This window comes from Schistosoma mansoni, chromosome 1, assembly GCF_000237925.1.
Source record: "Schistosoma mansoni strain Puerto Rico chromosome 1, complete genome".
NCBI classification, from domain to species: domain Eukaryota; kingdom Metazoa; phylum Platyhelminthes; class Trematoda; order Strigeidida; family Schistosomatidae; genus Schistosoma; species Schistosoma mansoni.
Window position 1 is genome coordinate 17,927,922 of NC_031495.1, and position 15,995 is coordinate 17,943,916.

The window sequence follows — 15,995 nt, forward strand, 5'->3', positions numbered from 1 at the left end:
ATGTTTCTTTTAACGGCCCTAAGCTTTCTGCTTGTATTTATAAGACAGTTTACGTCAATATATTTATGAAAAACTCATGCAAACGGACTGGATGCCGTTTCTCTGTTACATCTGGCATGCAGTGTGACAACTGCAAAGGTTGGTCCCACGGAGTTTGTACAGACCTCACAGCAAATGCCTATAACAGAATCAGTAAATCGGATCTTAGATGCGTATGTTTTGTATGCAACACGGATTCTGTAGTTTTGCTGAGTAACATCATTGTCTGCGGAACGAGTTGTCTGGAAGCTTGTTAAATGACAGTCACACAGCGGGTAGACAAACAAGGACGTGCATTGTGAACAAGAAGAGGGATATCGACAGGTCTACTATCGATGGAGCAGGTAATAGCACTAGTGAAGACATGCAGAACCTCAGCGCCGTCATAACGTCGATGGTCATAAACTCCCTCAGCAAACTTCGGTCTCCCAGAGCAGAGTTTTTGAATGCAACAGTGGTTCCCAAAAACTCTGTAGGTGATTGGACCTACGTTAACAGAGTTTAAAAAAACCAGGCGTCACCGTCTAAGCTGAACATCCCAAGTATTGTACGGAAATCAACTGGTAACTTGGCCGCACAGTCTACTCCCAAGAACGTCCGTCCGGTCATCAGAAAGCCTAGGAATCGGAAACGCTCTTCAACCTTCCAATAAGTGGGAGCCGAACCTGGATGCACTGGGAAACCTGGGAAATCAATAAAGGTTTGTGATGACTCTCTGATAATCATGAACCTTAAAGACAACGTTGACCTTACCCTCAGTTTGCAGGACAAAAATGACAGGATGATCTGAGGATAAATAAATAGGAAGCTTGAACTTCCCAGAATAGAGCCTTTGACGGTCACACGGCTCAATTGAAGAAAGGACTCCAACCATCATAACCACTCGAGGCTACTTCGTGTAACACTCAGGAATGCTTCCGACGCAGAGGACGTTCTGCTAGCTAGTCACTTACTAAAATCCGATGAGAACGTAAGAATGCTGCCCGACATACCATATTCTGATCAAAATCTCATCCTGAACATCCCTAAAGAATCTCGCGAGGCGTCTTTCCGTGGAAGAAATATCATTGCGCAAGGGGTGCAGGAAAATACGGACCCTGCCCAAGCAAACTCTGACATTAGTGGATGGGAATTCATCAAGCAATCCTTGAAGCCCCAAAACATACTGACCCAACATGTGACGAGACTAGCCAAGAAGGACGGATATTATAGACACCGGCTAATGAAGATAACTTTCCCATCCTCCCATATGGTGGCTGCAATTCGGGAAGCATTTCGTGCCAATAGACGTCGGTTGCCAACTGGAATCCATATGTATCCGGATGGGCCATACGACACCAGTATCAAGCACAAAGGCAAGTTGGAGCTGACAATTCCACTTTTGGACTGTCTTGATCGTAAAATAATCCTGTAAAGGACAGGGACTACCAACTCGGAAAACCATGTACAGGTAGGCTACCTGTCTATTCACATAAGGCTCATACAGACAAGCAGGAAGAAGCTCACGCGTTTCGAATCGAAAGCACGAACTACGTTTACATGAATAAGTCAGCTTTAGAGGACTATCTACATCAGGTGGATTGGGATGTTCACCCTGAACTTGAAGTGGATGCTCATAGGGATTTCTTACTGCACACGCTCTTATGTGCTAATAAGCATTCAGTTCCTCAAACGGTCGCAAAAAGCTACGAACAACCTACAATCATCAAAAACCGCACTCTTCGTTTGCTAAGCCGCAAAAGGCAGTTGGCCGAATACAAACGAATTGACAACAACGGCACGCACAGGCAATATAAACATATAAGGAACATATGCACAAAGGCAATAAAAGAAGACAGGCTTTAGTACCAGACCAAGCTTATCGATAAATTTGTCTCCAACCCGAAAAGCTTACTCCGTTATGCAGCGTCTCTTCGACAAGCTAAAACTGGAGTTTCCCAACTGCTAGATCCTATTGGTCCGACCAATAACGACGGGTATGCCGCTAACCTTTCGGTTGAACAATACTCTTGGACATTCCAACCGGCCAACATCAACTATACTGATGAAAGCTTCATCTGCACTGGACTTTCCGAAATGGACCTGAGCGCTGACCTGGTGCTCCGTAAACTGCAACACATAAGAAAAACACTTCTCCCGGTCCGGATATGGTTCATTCTGCTATACTGAGGGAAGCGGCTTCACACTCGCTAAGCCGAAGCAAATTTGGAAGCTGGCTCACATCACACCAATTTTCAAAGGAGGTCAACGCAGTGAACCCTCAAGCTACCAACCAGTGGCCCTTCTCTCCATACCTCCTAAAATTATGGAGTCTCTAATATACGACGGTATACACGAATACTTATTATCCCTAGAGTTCTTCTCCCCCCAACAGTATGCTTTCAGTAAGGGTCATTCTTGTATGACCAACCTGCTGACTGGGCAGATAGATGGATAACCATCCTTGATAGCAAGGGGAGGGTTGACGTCATTTACCTGGATTTCTCAAGAGCTTTTGATAGGGTCATACATATATGTCTTATCAATAAGCTTAGACGATTGGGTATCAAACCCCCTCTGATTGACTGGCTCGCTTCATATCTAGAAAACCGACATTTTAAGGTCAGGGTTAACTTCACTCTCTCTCTCAGGCTATGGAATGTCCTAGTGGGCTCCCCCAGGGCTTAATACTAGGACCTCTTCTCTTCTTGGTTTACATTAACGATCTTTCACAACAAGTTTCATCTGACTTATCGCTTTTTGCTGATGATGTGAAACTTGGGAGAGAGATACGTAACCAAAAGGATATACTTGCACTTCAGAAGGATCTGACTCGACTTCAAAGTTGGGCAGACGACAACGGACTTACCATCAACAATTTCAAATGTAAAGTAGTCCACCTGAGAAATGTTGCAGACTACAACTACTACTTAGGTAACTCCTCTCTAGAGGTATCCGAGGTTGAAAAAGATCTAGGGGTGTTGGTATTCTACGACTTGAAGTCTTACGCTAATCGCGACAGAACGCCTTCCGAGCAAACCTTGCAGTGGTGACGTTGAAGCGCAATTTCGGTGAGTTCTACTGGGGGACTCTTCATATGGTCTTCAACAGTCTTACTCGTTCTCAATTAGAGTACTGAGACATAGTATTTCCTCTCTCACCCAAAAAGGATAAAGATACTCTAGAACGTATCCATCGGCGAGACACGGAATCAGCTCGGGGACTCGAATTCAAGCCTTGTGAAGATCCCCTCCAATCACTAAAACTTTACCCGTTAGAGTACAGGCGTCTTAGAGGTGACCTTCTAATGGCTTACAATATTCTTAACACTTCTGGTCATTCCCTTAAGCATCTACTTAAGCTTAGTCACAACACTAACCTAAGGGGTAACACCCAGAAACTGGAGACCCGACACTGCAGGACGAACTGTATACACTACCCCTACTCCTCAAGAGTGGTCAAATGCTGGAATTCGCTGCTGACTGAGCTAGTCCAAGAGACTTTCTAGGAGTCCTTTGAGAGAAAACTTGACCTATTCTAAAGGACTAACGATAACATCATTGTAATTTGCTAATTTCTTTTTTTCCTATTACGGTTATTATACCTAGGTTCCTGCCTGGAGATATTGCTGATAAACTGCTACCAGACGCGGAAGCCCGTTAAGGGAAAGCTTCTTCTACTCCGTCCACAATCATTTGAGCGATTTAAATCAGTAGTATCCAAAAAATACAACTTTCTGCTAATTTCTAGACACTTCTGTAACGGAAACATAGGGTATTTGTAAGATCGTAGTAACTGACATTAGTTTCTTTCGTGTCAATATACCACAATGATAGATTTGAAGAATGGTGCGTCCGTTAGCATGTTAGCAACTGTTGAACAGTGGTATCTTCCCCTTTATCCCCACTCAGTGTAATCCCGAATGACCAAAGTTTTGCTTTAGACTGATTACGGATGCGGGAATGACTGCCTCTTAGGTTAATATTAGGCTGAAGATGCACCGGATTGCCCAGGTTTACGCATGTTTGCATAAATTCAGAGTCTTCAAAATCATATTCGATTAAGCGAGCTAATAGTTTCAGCCTACAAGAGTCTAACAGAATAACATAAACGCCGAATTTTTAAAGTCTCTTGTTGGGGTTGTGTCATTTGATGGACTAGCTCAATTTACCTAATGGTTAGTCCACCTTGCCTTCTTAGTACATATAAGAACGGGTGACCGTTTATGTTTTGTCTAGAATAACAGTACGAGGAACAATGAAGCCGGGTTTTTTGACCAATTTTATGACTAACTAACTGTTCAACATCGGAGGTCGTTGACTGTGAAGAAAAAATATGAGGGATAGTTTACGAAGAAGCAGGAAGCTGAGTTTATAATTGTTGGGCTGATCAAGTGTCACTTCACTGACTGGCATGAGTTCGCACTGCTTTGTGGCTATACTTACGATTGGTTGATATTTTGACTACAATAGTTAAATACTTCTAATTCTGGTAAGGAAATATGATTTTAGTTGATGAGTTCTGTAAACCTTATTCTTCCTACGGAATGCCTTGTTTTGAGTCTATTGTCAGATACCACCAAAGTATCATCGTGATTGTTGGCTATCGGATGAGGAACCGAAAAATGTAGGACTCGGGTCTTTCGGTTCTACAGAAGGAAAATGGATATGAGTATGGTTTCCTTCTTAATACGTTGCTTTGATTCGTTCGACGGTGATGATATCTTCTGTTTCGTTCTTATCGATTATATAATACCTAGGTTCACGCCGAAGAACTTTGTAGGGTCCATTGTATGTTTGTCCCAGGGGTCGTCGAATGAGTCGCGACGTACATAGACGTGTGTACCATATCGTAAGTCGGGTTGAACGAAAACATGATTTGATTGCAGTCCAGTGGAAACAAGATTAACTGAACATATTGCGTTTGTAAGTCTGTTCGTGTAGGAGTTCAGATCCATAGTCATTGGGGAAGACGAATTCTTCTGGAAGTCGGAGTGTCGTTCCATAAACGAGCTGAGCTGCAATTTATCCAAAATCAGCTTTCACTGCATTTTGGATACCTAGTAAGACGATTGGGAGAGCTTCGGTCCACTGTGAAAAGTTTATAGCTGAGAGTGAAACTTTAAGCTGTCAGTGAAAGCGTTTGCTTGTGGGTGGTGGACAGTTGTTCGGAATCGTGTTATTTCTTATAGTGTGGCCAGACAATAGAAAAGTTCAGATTCGAACTGGCGTCCATGGTCTGTAGTGATAGTTGAAGAGCAGCCGAAGTTTACTACCCATCGTTCGACGGAGGCACGGGCCACTGTTTCACCAATAATGTCCTTGATGGGTAATGCTTCTGGCCATCGAGGGAAATGGTCTACGCAATTTAAGAGATAAGAGTATCCACTTGAATCTGGTAAGGGTCCTACCAACTCCAGATGAACATGGTCGAAACGAGCACCAGGGATTTTGAATGAGCCTAAGGGACATTTGTTGTGTCTAATCACCTTAGATTTCTGGCAACTCACACAGGAGCGTGCATACTCCCTCACGTCTTTATTCATATCAGGTTAGCGAAATCGTTCTGCCATGAGGTTGTTGGTTGCACAAACACCTGGATGAGAAAGATTATGAAACGTATTGGAGACGTTGCGTCGATAGTGTTTCGGCACGATTAAACGATCCCGACCTGTCCCCATCTGTTTAATGCGCAGTTTTAGGGCCGTTGAAGATAACTCGCGTTGATGACCAGCGTCTTCTATTTGAAGCAGAACGAGTGTTAGAAGGTCGATTCTTTGGAAACTCTTCAAGGAAGTTCTACAAGCCAAGGCGTCCGTGATTACATTGTTTGCCCCAGCAATGTGTTGTTTATCTGAAGTAAACTGCGAAATATAGTTCAGTTGTCGAGACTTTCGAGGAGCGTACGTATCTTGAGGCGAACTTAAAGAGAAAGTAAGGGGCTTGTGATCAGCGAAAAGAGTGAATTCTCAGCCTTCATAGACTGTTGAAAATGATGTAAAACACAATGCATAGCTAGGAGTTCCCTACCAAAAGTCTTGTACCTCGATTCAATGTCTAACAAACGTCTCAAGAAGAATGTCAAAGGTTTCCAGGAGTGTTTAACCCATTGTTGCTGAGTGGGATGCGACTATTGCGATACTAATAGGCACTTGAGTGTCCTGATGTGTTAGCACCGTTGCCTTTGCGATAAGTTCCTTAGCTGTGAAGAATGCTTTTCTCGCGGTATCATCCAAATTGATGGATTTCGCATTTCCACAAAGTTGGTCTGTTAGCAGTTACATAAGAGACACGCAGTTTGGTATGGACTGTCTATAGAAACTTACGAGGCTATTAACAGTGCGTAATTGCTTAATGATGGTCGGTTCTAGTAATCTCGGATGGCCACCACTTTGCTTCTTAGAGGTCGGATGCCTTTAGTATCAATAGCGTCTCCAAGGAAATCTAAGGAGTGAGTTCCGATTTGACATTTCTGAATGTTTACATTAATTCAATTCTTTAAAAGTTGTTCGAACACAATGTTCAGATGCTGGAAATGGAATTCTCTGTCCGGACTTGCTATCAAACAGTCATCAACATACACATGTACGAAGTTGATCTACTGCGATTGCGTGACCGAGCACCTTCAGCTAGGTGAAACGATTAAAGCTAATGTTGTCAGCATCAAATGTCGAAGACTTACAGATCTATTGATTTTGGGGATTTATTAACCGCTACACGTTTTTTCTCAATGACGAGGAATCGGTTTTATCAATAAATAGTTTCAGTTCAGTTTCAGTTTCAGTTTGGAAAGAACAGGAGGCTTGATGGCCTGTGTTAGTTCTGGCACTGAAGGTCTATCAGTTGATCCGACTTTCTTTTGAAAGAGTCGACGGATGGAGCCTCAACAACGTGCTGAGGTCATGAATTCCACTCGTCGATGACTCCATGGGAAAGTCGATAGTCAGCTAACAAGTAATTCGTTCTGGGCTTGTGAACGTTTTTGGAGCGTCCTCGTAAATTTTCGAAACTGCAAACTAAGCGAAGCGATGAATAAAGAAAAAAGAAAAAGAATAAATTTCTTACATGTAAAAACGAAATCGATATTTCTTAGATTTATTGTCCTTGCTGCAGGAACGTAGAATAGAAACGGTAAGCCTGTACACCAAGCATTGGTTTCAACATCCAACAAAATTGACCGCGTTCCTTGATTAGCTTCGTTCGACCTTCAGATGCAAAAGTTACCTGAGTCCGTTTTAGATATCTTTAGAATTAAGTTTGTTTTCTTGTCCATGTGCTTTCTTATTATGACTCTTTGTCTTTGACTGACTTATTTTCATGTACGGATGATGTTTATATATGAGAGATGATCCTGGAATTCGTTAGGTTCACGAAAATCAATGCCTAGACTTTAATTTATGGACGAATCAATCAAAATTAGGATAACAGGTCTTGGATTTTGGTGCAAAATTCATTCATTCATTAGGCTTAGGAGCGATATGACATTTTATTTGATGTCAGTTCGCGATGAAAACTCAATCTAATTCCTAACCTTAATCATCAGTTGTAAATCATGATACTCATTCTTAACACTGGTTCATAACCCTCATTCAGTCCAAGTTAGTAGGTGGACATTCCGAAGGTTACTTTATTCTTGTTCAAAGGTCGTCCATAAACCTTAATGTTGCCAAACTAATTCGATATATATATATATATATATATATACATTAGTTACTTATACATATATTATGTTCGATCAAATACATAATCTTGATAATTGTGAGGTTATGTGGTATACTCATAACAGATTCTGGTTTCCTTGTTTATTGTTTATGTTTACAACTATATAAGCTTCCATCATTGGAAGAAGACAGCACTTTTTTAGTAAAGCTTATGACAAAGTGCATAACAAAAACCTGAATGTACTAAGACCTGGTTTCTTTTCGAGATTTCCTAGAAATTCTCATTTCGGTTTGTGCTACATACACGTTATGTATATTTCCTTAGTTAATGGATTGCGTAATAACATAGAATTACTAAGCTATAGGGGCGAGACTAAAGAACATGGACGACCTCTGAACGACTCTTAAATGACCTTGAGAAATATTAGCCAATCAGAAGACAGTTAGCATACAGTAAAAATATATTATACAAAACTCAAAAATTAAAGGGGATACTGTTCTTTTACATGAATCAAAAACTTATCAAGGTCAGATATAGGTTCAGAAGTTTTAAAATTGTAGTGCATCCGGCACAGGAACTCATCCTTGTGGCTCCATAGTAGTCAACCTCTGGAACCATGACAAAGTCCCGAAAATTCTTTTAGCCTCGACCACATAGTTTCAGTGTTGTCGGTATGTTGGTATGGTTTAGGATTAGGGTTAAAGTTTAGGGTTGCGGTTTAGGGTTAAAGATGAGACTATAAATTATGGACGACATTTGAGCGACGCTAGAGTGAATCTGAGAGTGTCAACGTAATAACTAAGACTAAATGAGGGTTATAAACCTGTGTGAAGAATTCAAATTATGATTTACAGTTCATGGTTAAGGTTAGGAATTATACTTAGGGTTTTCATCATGAACTGACATCAGCTATAATGCCACAACTCTATCCAAATGTATAATTGAATTCTGCGCCAAAATCTCATGATAACTTATCTTGTAGACGCTTAATTATCATGTTTTCTTTAAAATCTGTTGTAAACCGACCGTACGTAAGCGTCAGGTACCGAACTTAGCGCCGTGACCTTGAAAACCCGCGAAAGCTTCTGATTGGCTCGTCCATGTTCTTTAGTCTCGCCGCTATAGGCAACTTGTTTATGGGTTTGGAATATTACCAGGTTGAAAATTTTAAGGTTTATATTCGTATGGGTTCTTGAGTTCATAACACGTAATTACTTCGTTCCTCGAACTATTATTCATTATGATCTATATGTGTTTTAAGAACCTTATAACATCTAGCCAGGTGTTGACTAACTTCTCATTTATATTTGGGCTTGTGCTCGTGTTCCACACACGTCTGGTCTTTTTATGACCCTTTTTTGGGCTCTAGGAACTGTCCAGAGGGGTAACAAAAAAGTCCCAATGGTCACCCTAACAAAAGTTCCATACGGGTAACCTGGCAGTATGTAATTATTTTCTTAAAGTACTGAGAAAGTTAAGAGGGAATTCTATCATAATTCATGCCGTTTTGACCAGGATAATCTTAATCCCGGTAATTCATCTAGTTTTAGTTTAAAAACTGCCTAAAAGGGCATTATGTGGGACTAATATGAATAGGTTAGCATAAAAATGCTCTCTAACCCCTGTAGCGAAAGTACAGACAGGGAGATTCAGTTTTAGAGAACGCTTTATTAAAGTAATTGATTAATTGTTCTTAGTACAAGAAGGTATATATTCTGAAAGACTTCCTATAGCCAAGTTTATTATCTAATTCCTCGCTTTTTTTCAGGTGATTGTAAGATCGAAACAAGAACTTCCAATTTTCGGTACTTAATGTCCACTTCTTGTCCTTTGGTCGCAGATTTCAAGTGTACTTTGTCCTTTATTCATACTTAAAAAGGATTCAAGACCGTAGAATATGGTTAAAATATGAGGTACATGTAGTTACAAATTTTATAACATATATATACTTTTTCATTCGACTTTGACCTCCATGCATTAATTACTTTATAACTTTTAGCACCTATGTACTGTATTCATTCTTTCGGCGATATTTTGCGTAGAAAAGGATTAATATAATATAAAGTGGATACCAATCATATATTTATTTGAGTTCTGCTTATTTCTAAGGCTAGTAATTGTGTCTTGTTACACCAAGTTGTTCTAATAGAGCAACGTTCAAAATTTTGACCGAGCTATAGATGACGTTGCAAAATGTCCAGCAACCATGTTTTGCGTTGTGTGTATCAAGCGTTTGCTCATAATACTAACCGCATCGTTTTAGTTGAAAGCTTACTTCAACTGGAGAATTCTCGCCGAGTATTATTGTGAAGTTAGCAGGAATAAGGTTTTATGTTCGTGATTGAATTGGTACGAAGAGGGAAAACAGCCACCAGCAATAATAGCAGGCATTAGAGCTCATTTGAGGTTTTATGACTCTGTAACAGACATATTAACTAAGGTCCATGCGGTTTCGGTATTATGGAATGAGATCATATAATTGACGTTGAGCACCCATAAGATATTGTTTAGCTACATTAAAATGTATGGTATTTTGAATATCAGAAAGCTTGACCATATCAGGAAGCAGTAAAATGAAAACATAAGAAAGCTAGTCTTCAATAATTAAGCTTTTTACTTAACGCCGTGAAAAATTATTTTATCCAGTTAGATTTCTTATAATAGTTATGACTGCTGATTAAAATTGTTTAAGATTACATTTATGTCATATCTGTTTATCAGTCATACCCGATATGCATTTTGTATAGTAACTTGACCTTAAATTAACTGTCCTTTTATATATTTCATTCTAAAAAAGTTTGAGGTCTAGAGTTACTGGTTTCTACTCTAAGTACCTTGTTACTCGTATTAATCGTAAATAAGTTCCAAACTTTATAAAGTATCTTGCCTGTTTGATTCTGAAAATAAGTTTGGGAACCTAAAGTTCATTTCACTCTAGCGTGTTCCGTGTTTTTTATGGCTTCACCACTTCACTTTCGTATGATATCTTTATGGGACTTGTAACTTTGATATTTCAAGTCAAAAATAACCTTTAGTAGTCTAGATAGTTTAAATACTCCCATTTGTTTGGTCAGTCTATACCTTAAAGACGCCCGAGACACGTACAGTAAAATTAAAATAAATATTAAACACATTCTTTAATCACTTAAGGAATGATTTATTTGAAGATCTCTAAATGAGATTGCTGTTAGCCATATGAAGTGACATTATTTTTAATATGATTTTTAGTTTGAATTACCTATTTGAACTGCTTATATTTCACAGTAATTGCTTGAAAACGGCTTTTTACCTTTGTAACAACGTGTTCACAACTATGGGCTTCTATGTTATGGTTCATAGTATTCTGATTTCCCTCAGTTATTATTTGCCACATCATCGTATATGTATAAACATATGTAATCTCGTTGCTTATCTAATGTATTCATAATTTTTATTTCATATTTTGTCAGAGTCAATTCAAAGGAACTTGGGTGTGTATCGCCGTCTTGGAATTCGTCTTTTGAAGGTATCCTCTATTGGAAACAAAAAGTAGATTCGCGATCAAAACGTGGCTGTGGTTTGTTTTGATTGGCTATAAATTATTTTCCAGTTTTTTCTGAACACTGGTGCCGATTGAAAGGAAACATTCTGCTTCTTTGCCGTTCTCCCGATAGAACGAGCAACGAAATCTCAGGTGTGGTACTGTTAGAACGTTTCACTGTGTCGCGTACTAGAGATGAAGAAATATCCTACTCATTTCGTTTAGGTAATTTTATTGTTCAGAGTTAAATGGCTCGCGCAGATTTCGATTCCGGTGATAAACCTCTTGTATTTGTCGCTCGTTCTGAAGATGAGGCAGAGAAGTGGTGTCATCACCTTAACAAGGCACAACTGGCACCTAGGTTACGGCGTTTTACTTTGCTTCGTGATGAAATACGGAGAATCACAGGATCTGATCCATTGGAAGCTGGATTTTCTGGTAGTTCAGTTACCCCACCAACTACCGTTGAGGAAGGTAATTGTAAATAGTTTTATGAGGCGATCTTGTGGTGTGAATCGATGAACTAATTTTTGTTTTTTTTCATTTCAGGTTCACTGAATGACGAGGGACTTGAAATTATTCTGAGTAAGTCTACTAAACTCAATTATCATAATTAACGAAGTGCATTCAAAGATGTGTTTCACTCTGTGATTGTTTTTTGTTATTTTTCGTAAGTGGTTTTGAAGCCAGAGATTCCAATCGATGCCTAATGGTTCTTCTTTAGATGGTCTATATATACTCACTAAAATTAGTCAATAGTTATTGAGACGCATAGAATTGTCGTACACTTAAATTTTTTGAAACGTGTTTTATATCACTTCACCAGTGTTAAGACGTCTTATTTAACTAGCTAAACAATACATTTTTTCCTGGTAGCTATCAACTGACTATCTAGATATTATTCAGTTTGTTCGTAACGTCTTGGTGTTTTGAATTTTTTGGTGTCAACTGAAGACTAATTGCTACAGACATTTATTTACTATTAGCGGATCCGTATATATAGACTCAACTGTTTTATTTAATTCATCATTCCATCAAAGTCGGTTATTGATTGACGTAAATATTGTTCGTTCATTAGTTACCACATTTAGATAAAATGTATAGATAGAGATGTGAAGAAAAATCGATTTTGTGCTACGGTACGATTCTTTTGATAGATCACTATTCAGTTTTCGGTCCTTCACGACTCCCTGTTTGGAGTCCTGGAGATAGTTCGATGCAGCGGCTTAAGACGTTTTCAAATATGTCTCAGAATGGAAGCTAGTGGCGACCCTTCTGTAACTTTCTTTTACTTTCTTCATAAAAGCGAGAGTAAACTCTTTAACTCAAATAACCCTTTCTGGTTGTATTTTTCTTAAATGAATTCCCATAGCAATAATAATAGTACTAATAATAGTATTAGTAGTAATTATTATCATCTCTAATATACTAATTTCTGTCCATTCTTGTTCTTTTTTATTATACTCACCTCCGTTTCGTTACCTCTTCGCAATTTTATTTTTATTGTATGGTGCACATATATTTTATTGCTCCTTTTAATTAACGTCTATGTATTTAAATAAATAAACAAATAAATAAATCTATTTGACTGAGGTACATCACGTTTATAAAGTCTTCAACACAGTTCGCGATTCGATAAGAATTTTTTCACGATTTGTGCAATTTATCAGTCAGTTCGATCCATACACTTTTATTAATTATTGTAAGTCTGACTCTGTTCTTTTTGAGCTTACTTGTGTCCGCTAATAAAAATAATCGATTAAACGAATTTAATTACTATGGCTTGTTGAATTATCAAAATTTCAAAATAGTGATCTATTGACCGGTATGCTCACTCATATCTTGCGCAGTCAACTGAATTAATGAGTAAATTAACCTTTGGTGACCAATTATTGTACCTAAAATGAAAGGAAGTTGACTCCCTTAGTAAATATATTAAGGGTGCATATTTCAGGTACTACCTTCTGCATAAATCACTGAAAACTAAGTGATGATACTCACTGAATACAAGGACGTGAAATGAATATTCATTGATGATAATATCCTAATTCTTAGTAGTGAGGAAATGAAAACTAAGTTATTTTCACGTGTGGATGTGCGAAGAAAGGATTGTTTTTATTTGTAGTGTTTAATAGAATAAGTTCCCATTGTCCAATATTCATTTTTCTACTGGTTTAGGAGTTAAATAATAGGAACTAACAGTCGATCATTCGTGTTCGTATTATCTGATATTTACTAAATATTTGTTAACTTAGTTGATATTGACTTATCAACCAATATATTTTTTCACAAATGTAGTTTATTTATAAAACAACGATTTTTGAAAGTACATTTTGTGAGATTACTTTGTAAAGGTAACAAAAAATAGTGAACTTGCAAGGAGCGGTTAAAAGTGAAATTATTGATCACTTCACTGTCATGTTGGCTCAGTTGACACTAGGTTATGTTTTGACAAATCCTGTTATTAATTATTAATAGAAAATAACTCTAAGTTAACGGTTTGTGATATACACAACAGCCGTTGTATGGAGGCAAACTCTGATCATTATATGGTCACAACAATACTTAAGTTAAAATACTTAAATAACAATAGGATTCCAAACACTAATAAAAAACCCAAAAGAAGACAACGTAAGGCAATACACACCTTGACCACAGACTACACCAACATACTAATTAGTTTACTCTAAAACGGACATACTTTAAGTCAAGTAGGGAAAGCAATAACTCGAGCTGCTAACAAAGCTGCAATCCCTTATAAGTCGGCTACCAAGAGATGGCAACTTAACATAAGTAATCTCTTAAAACAAGAGATTAAACATAGATAACAACTAAGACTAGCCTGGTTAAACAACCCTACCACTACTAATAAAATTCTGTATGTACAAGCTAGTCAAATAGTAAACAATAAGATTAAGTTAGCTAAAGACTAATATATCATAGACGGAATAAATGAGATAAACTCGTTCTTCAAAAACATGACGTACACTTAGCATATAAAATGCTAGATGATATATTGGCAACCGTACGAAATCAATCCCATAGAGCTAGAAGAACGAATCAAGTTAAATATAGTGATCTTCAGTATGACTATCAAAACCTATTTAGTGCTAAGTTAAAACTAAAAGCTATCCGGCTACCTATAAGGGTTACTTAGGACCCTGAGTTTACACTAGAGGGATCAGAACTAAGTTAAAAAAACATGAAAATCAAACTACTTCTGGTAATGATGACATTACTACTGAAATGCTTAAGCATGGGGGAAATAAGTTAACTAAGATACTACTAGACATAATGAATCAAATATGGAGAAATCCACGCACTATCCTAGACCACTGGCTAGATGCAGATGTGATTAGTAAAGGATTAAGATCAGAACCCAATAACTGTAGAAGCATCTTCCTATCAGACACAATAGGAAAGCTATTTGCAAATACAGTCTGTAATAGACTTGTACAGCTAACTGATAGCTACATCCCAATAACTCAATCCGGATTTAGGAAAAACTTAGCCACAACCCATGCAACAACAACATTAAAGTATATAATCCAAACAGTCCCAGATACCAATCGTCCTGATATAGGTTATTTTCACCTTACTGATGACTACGTCATTGATGTATAAGCTTGCCATTGCTATGATAGTCCTCTTTAGTATTAGAGGAATCGCAGTTCCGAATATTTGGTTTATTTGCGGGGTCGAAAAGCCAATGATGCGAATCTAACGTCATAATATATATATATATATATATATATATATATATATATATATATAGTAAAAGCTTTGACCAGATTGCTAGGCTAATCGTTGCATTTACTTCAATTTTATTTACTGGTATGCTTTACAATTACATTCTCCTCCTTAATGCCTCTCACCAACTCGGCACTCAAATACTGTGAAACTACTCGATCAACTTTAGACGAAAGTTCTTATATATTGTTTGTTGATTTCTGGTATAGTATGTAATGATATAATATGGTCTTTTGTTAAGTTCATTGATATTTTTTCCATTATTTTGTTTCATATCTTATGCGTACTTGAAATTTTTTAAAATTTACCTGATCTGATTGTATTTGAAGCTTCAATAAGAATTTTATAATTTCTTTCTTTTATGGGTTGAAAATCCTAGATTGTTTTTTGATAAACTTGTACAGTGCTATTAAAATGTCATGTTGTTACTATTACACTGTTGAAATAAGTGTCTATATGCAAAGAGTTTTTGAAAATAATTCGATCAATTTTAAAATGACATATATTTATGTACTCTAGCTCGCATATCCTACAGTAGTTTGCAAAGCTTAAAGTTTGTTGATTTATCATTAAGGAAGAAAGATTGTTCATATTCCATATCTAGTCTTGCTTTTTTGCTGATCTGTATTGTTTTTACTAAAAAGTACCTTATGTTTATATTCAATTTTAGAATGCCTGAATATTGGAGACATGGCGCATCCTAATGAGCTTCCTAATACTTGTCTATTTGTTTCTGTATCAACTTCACTGAAGAATAATTGGACTCCAGTTGGGGCAACCGAGATAATTGAAGTAATTTGTTCGATTAATAACTATTACTTTTAAAAAAATTTTTTGCTTAGCGAGTAAACAAATAAATTAAGTAAGAATCTTGTTTGTTGACAAAACTGGATTTTACGAAAATAGCTGTAAAATGGTCAGAAAGTGAATTGCTTTAGTATTTATAAACCAGTTTGTTTTCAGTTAAGATAGTTCATTTTGGATTGCCGTCTGAGTGCTTTTATTTTGATCAGGCTTTCCGTCAGATCATTACGAACATTGCATAT

General features: G+C 37.5%; 1 protein-coding gene across 1 annotated transcript in view; it reads left to right on the forward strand.

Moving 5' to 3' along the window:
• Positions 1–11,447: 11,447 nt before the first annotated feature.
• Positions 11,448–15,995, forward strand: part of Smp_081260 (hypothetical protein) — a gene marked incomplete at both ends in the record, with an annotated part of 40,155 nt that continues 35,607 nt past the window's right edge. The window contains 3 exons of the mRNA XM_018793505.1: positions 11,448–11,673; positions 11,749–11,784; positions 15,620–15,741. Of these exons, the coding sequence (XP_018648010.1) occupies positions 11,448–11,673; positions 11,749–11,784; positions 15,620–15,741 (384 nt within the window). The remainder of the gene's footprint in view (positions 11,674–11,748; positions 11,785–15,619; positions 15,742–15,995) is intronic.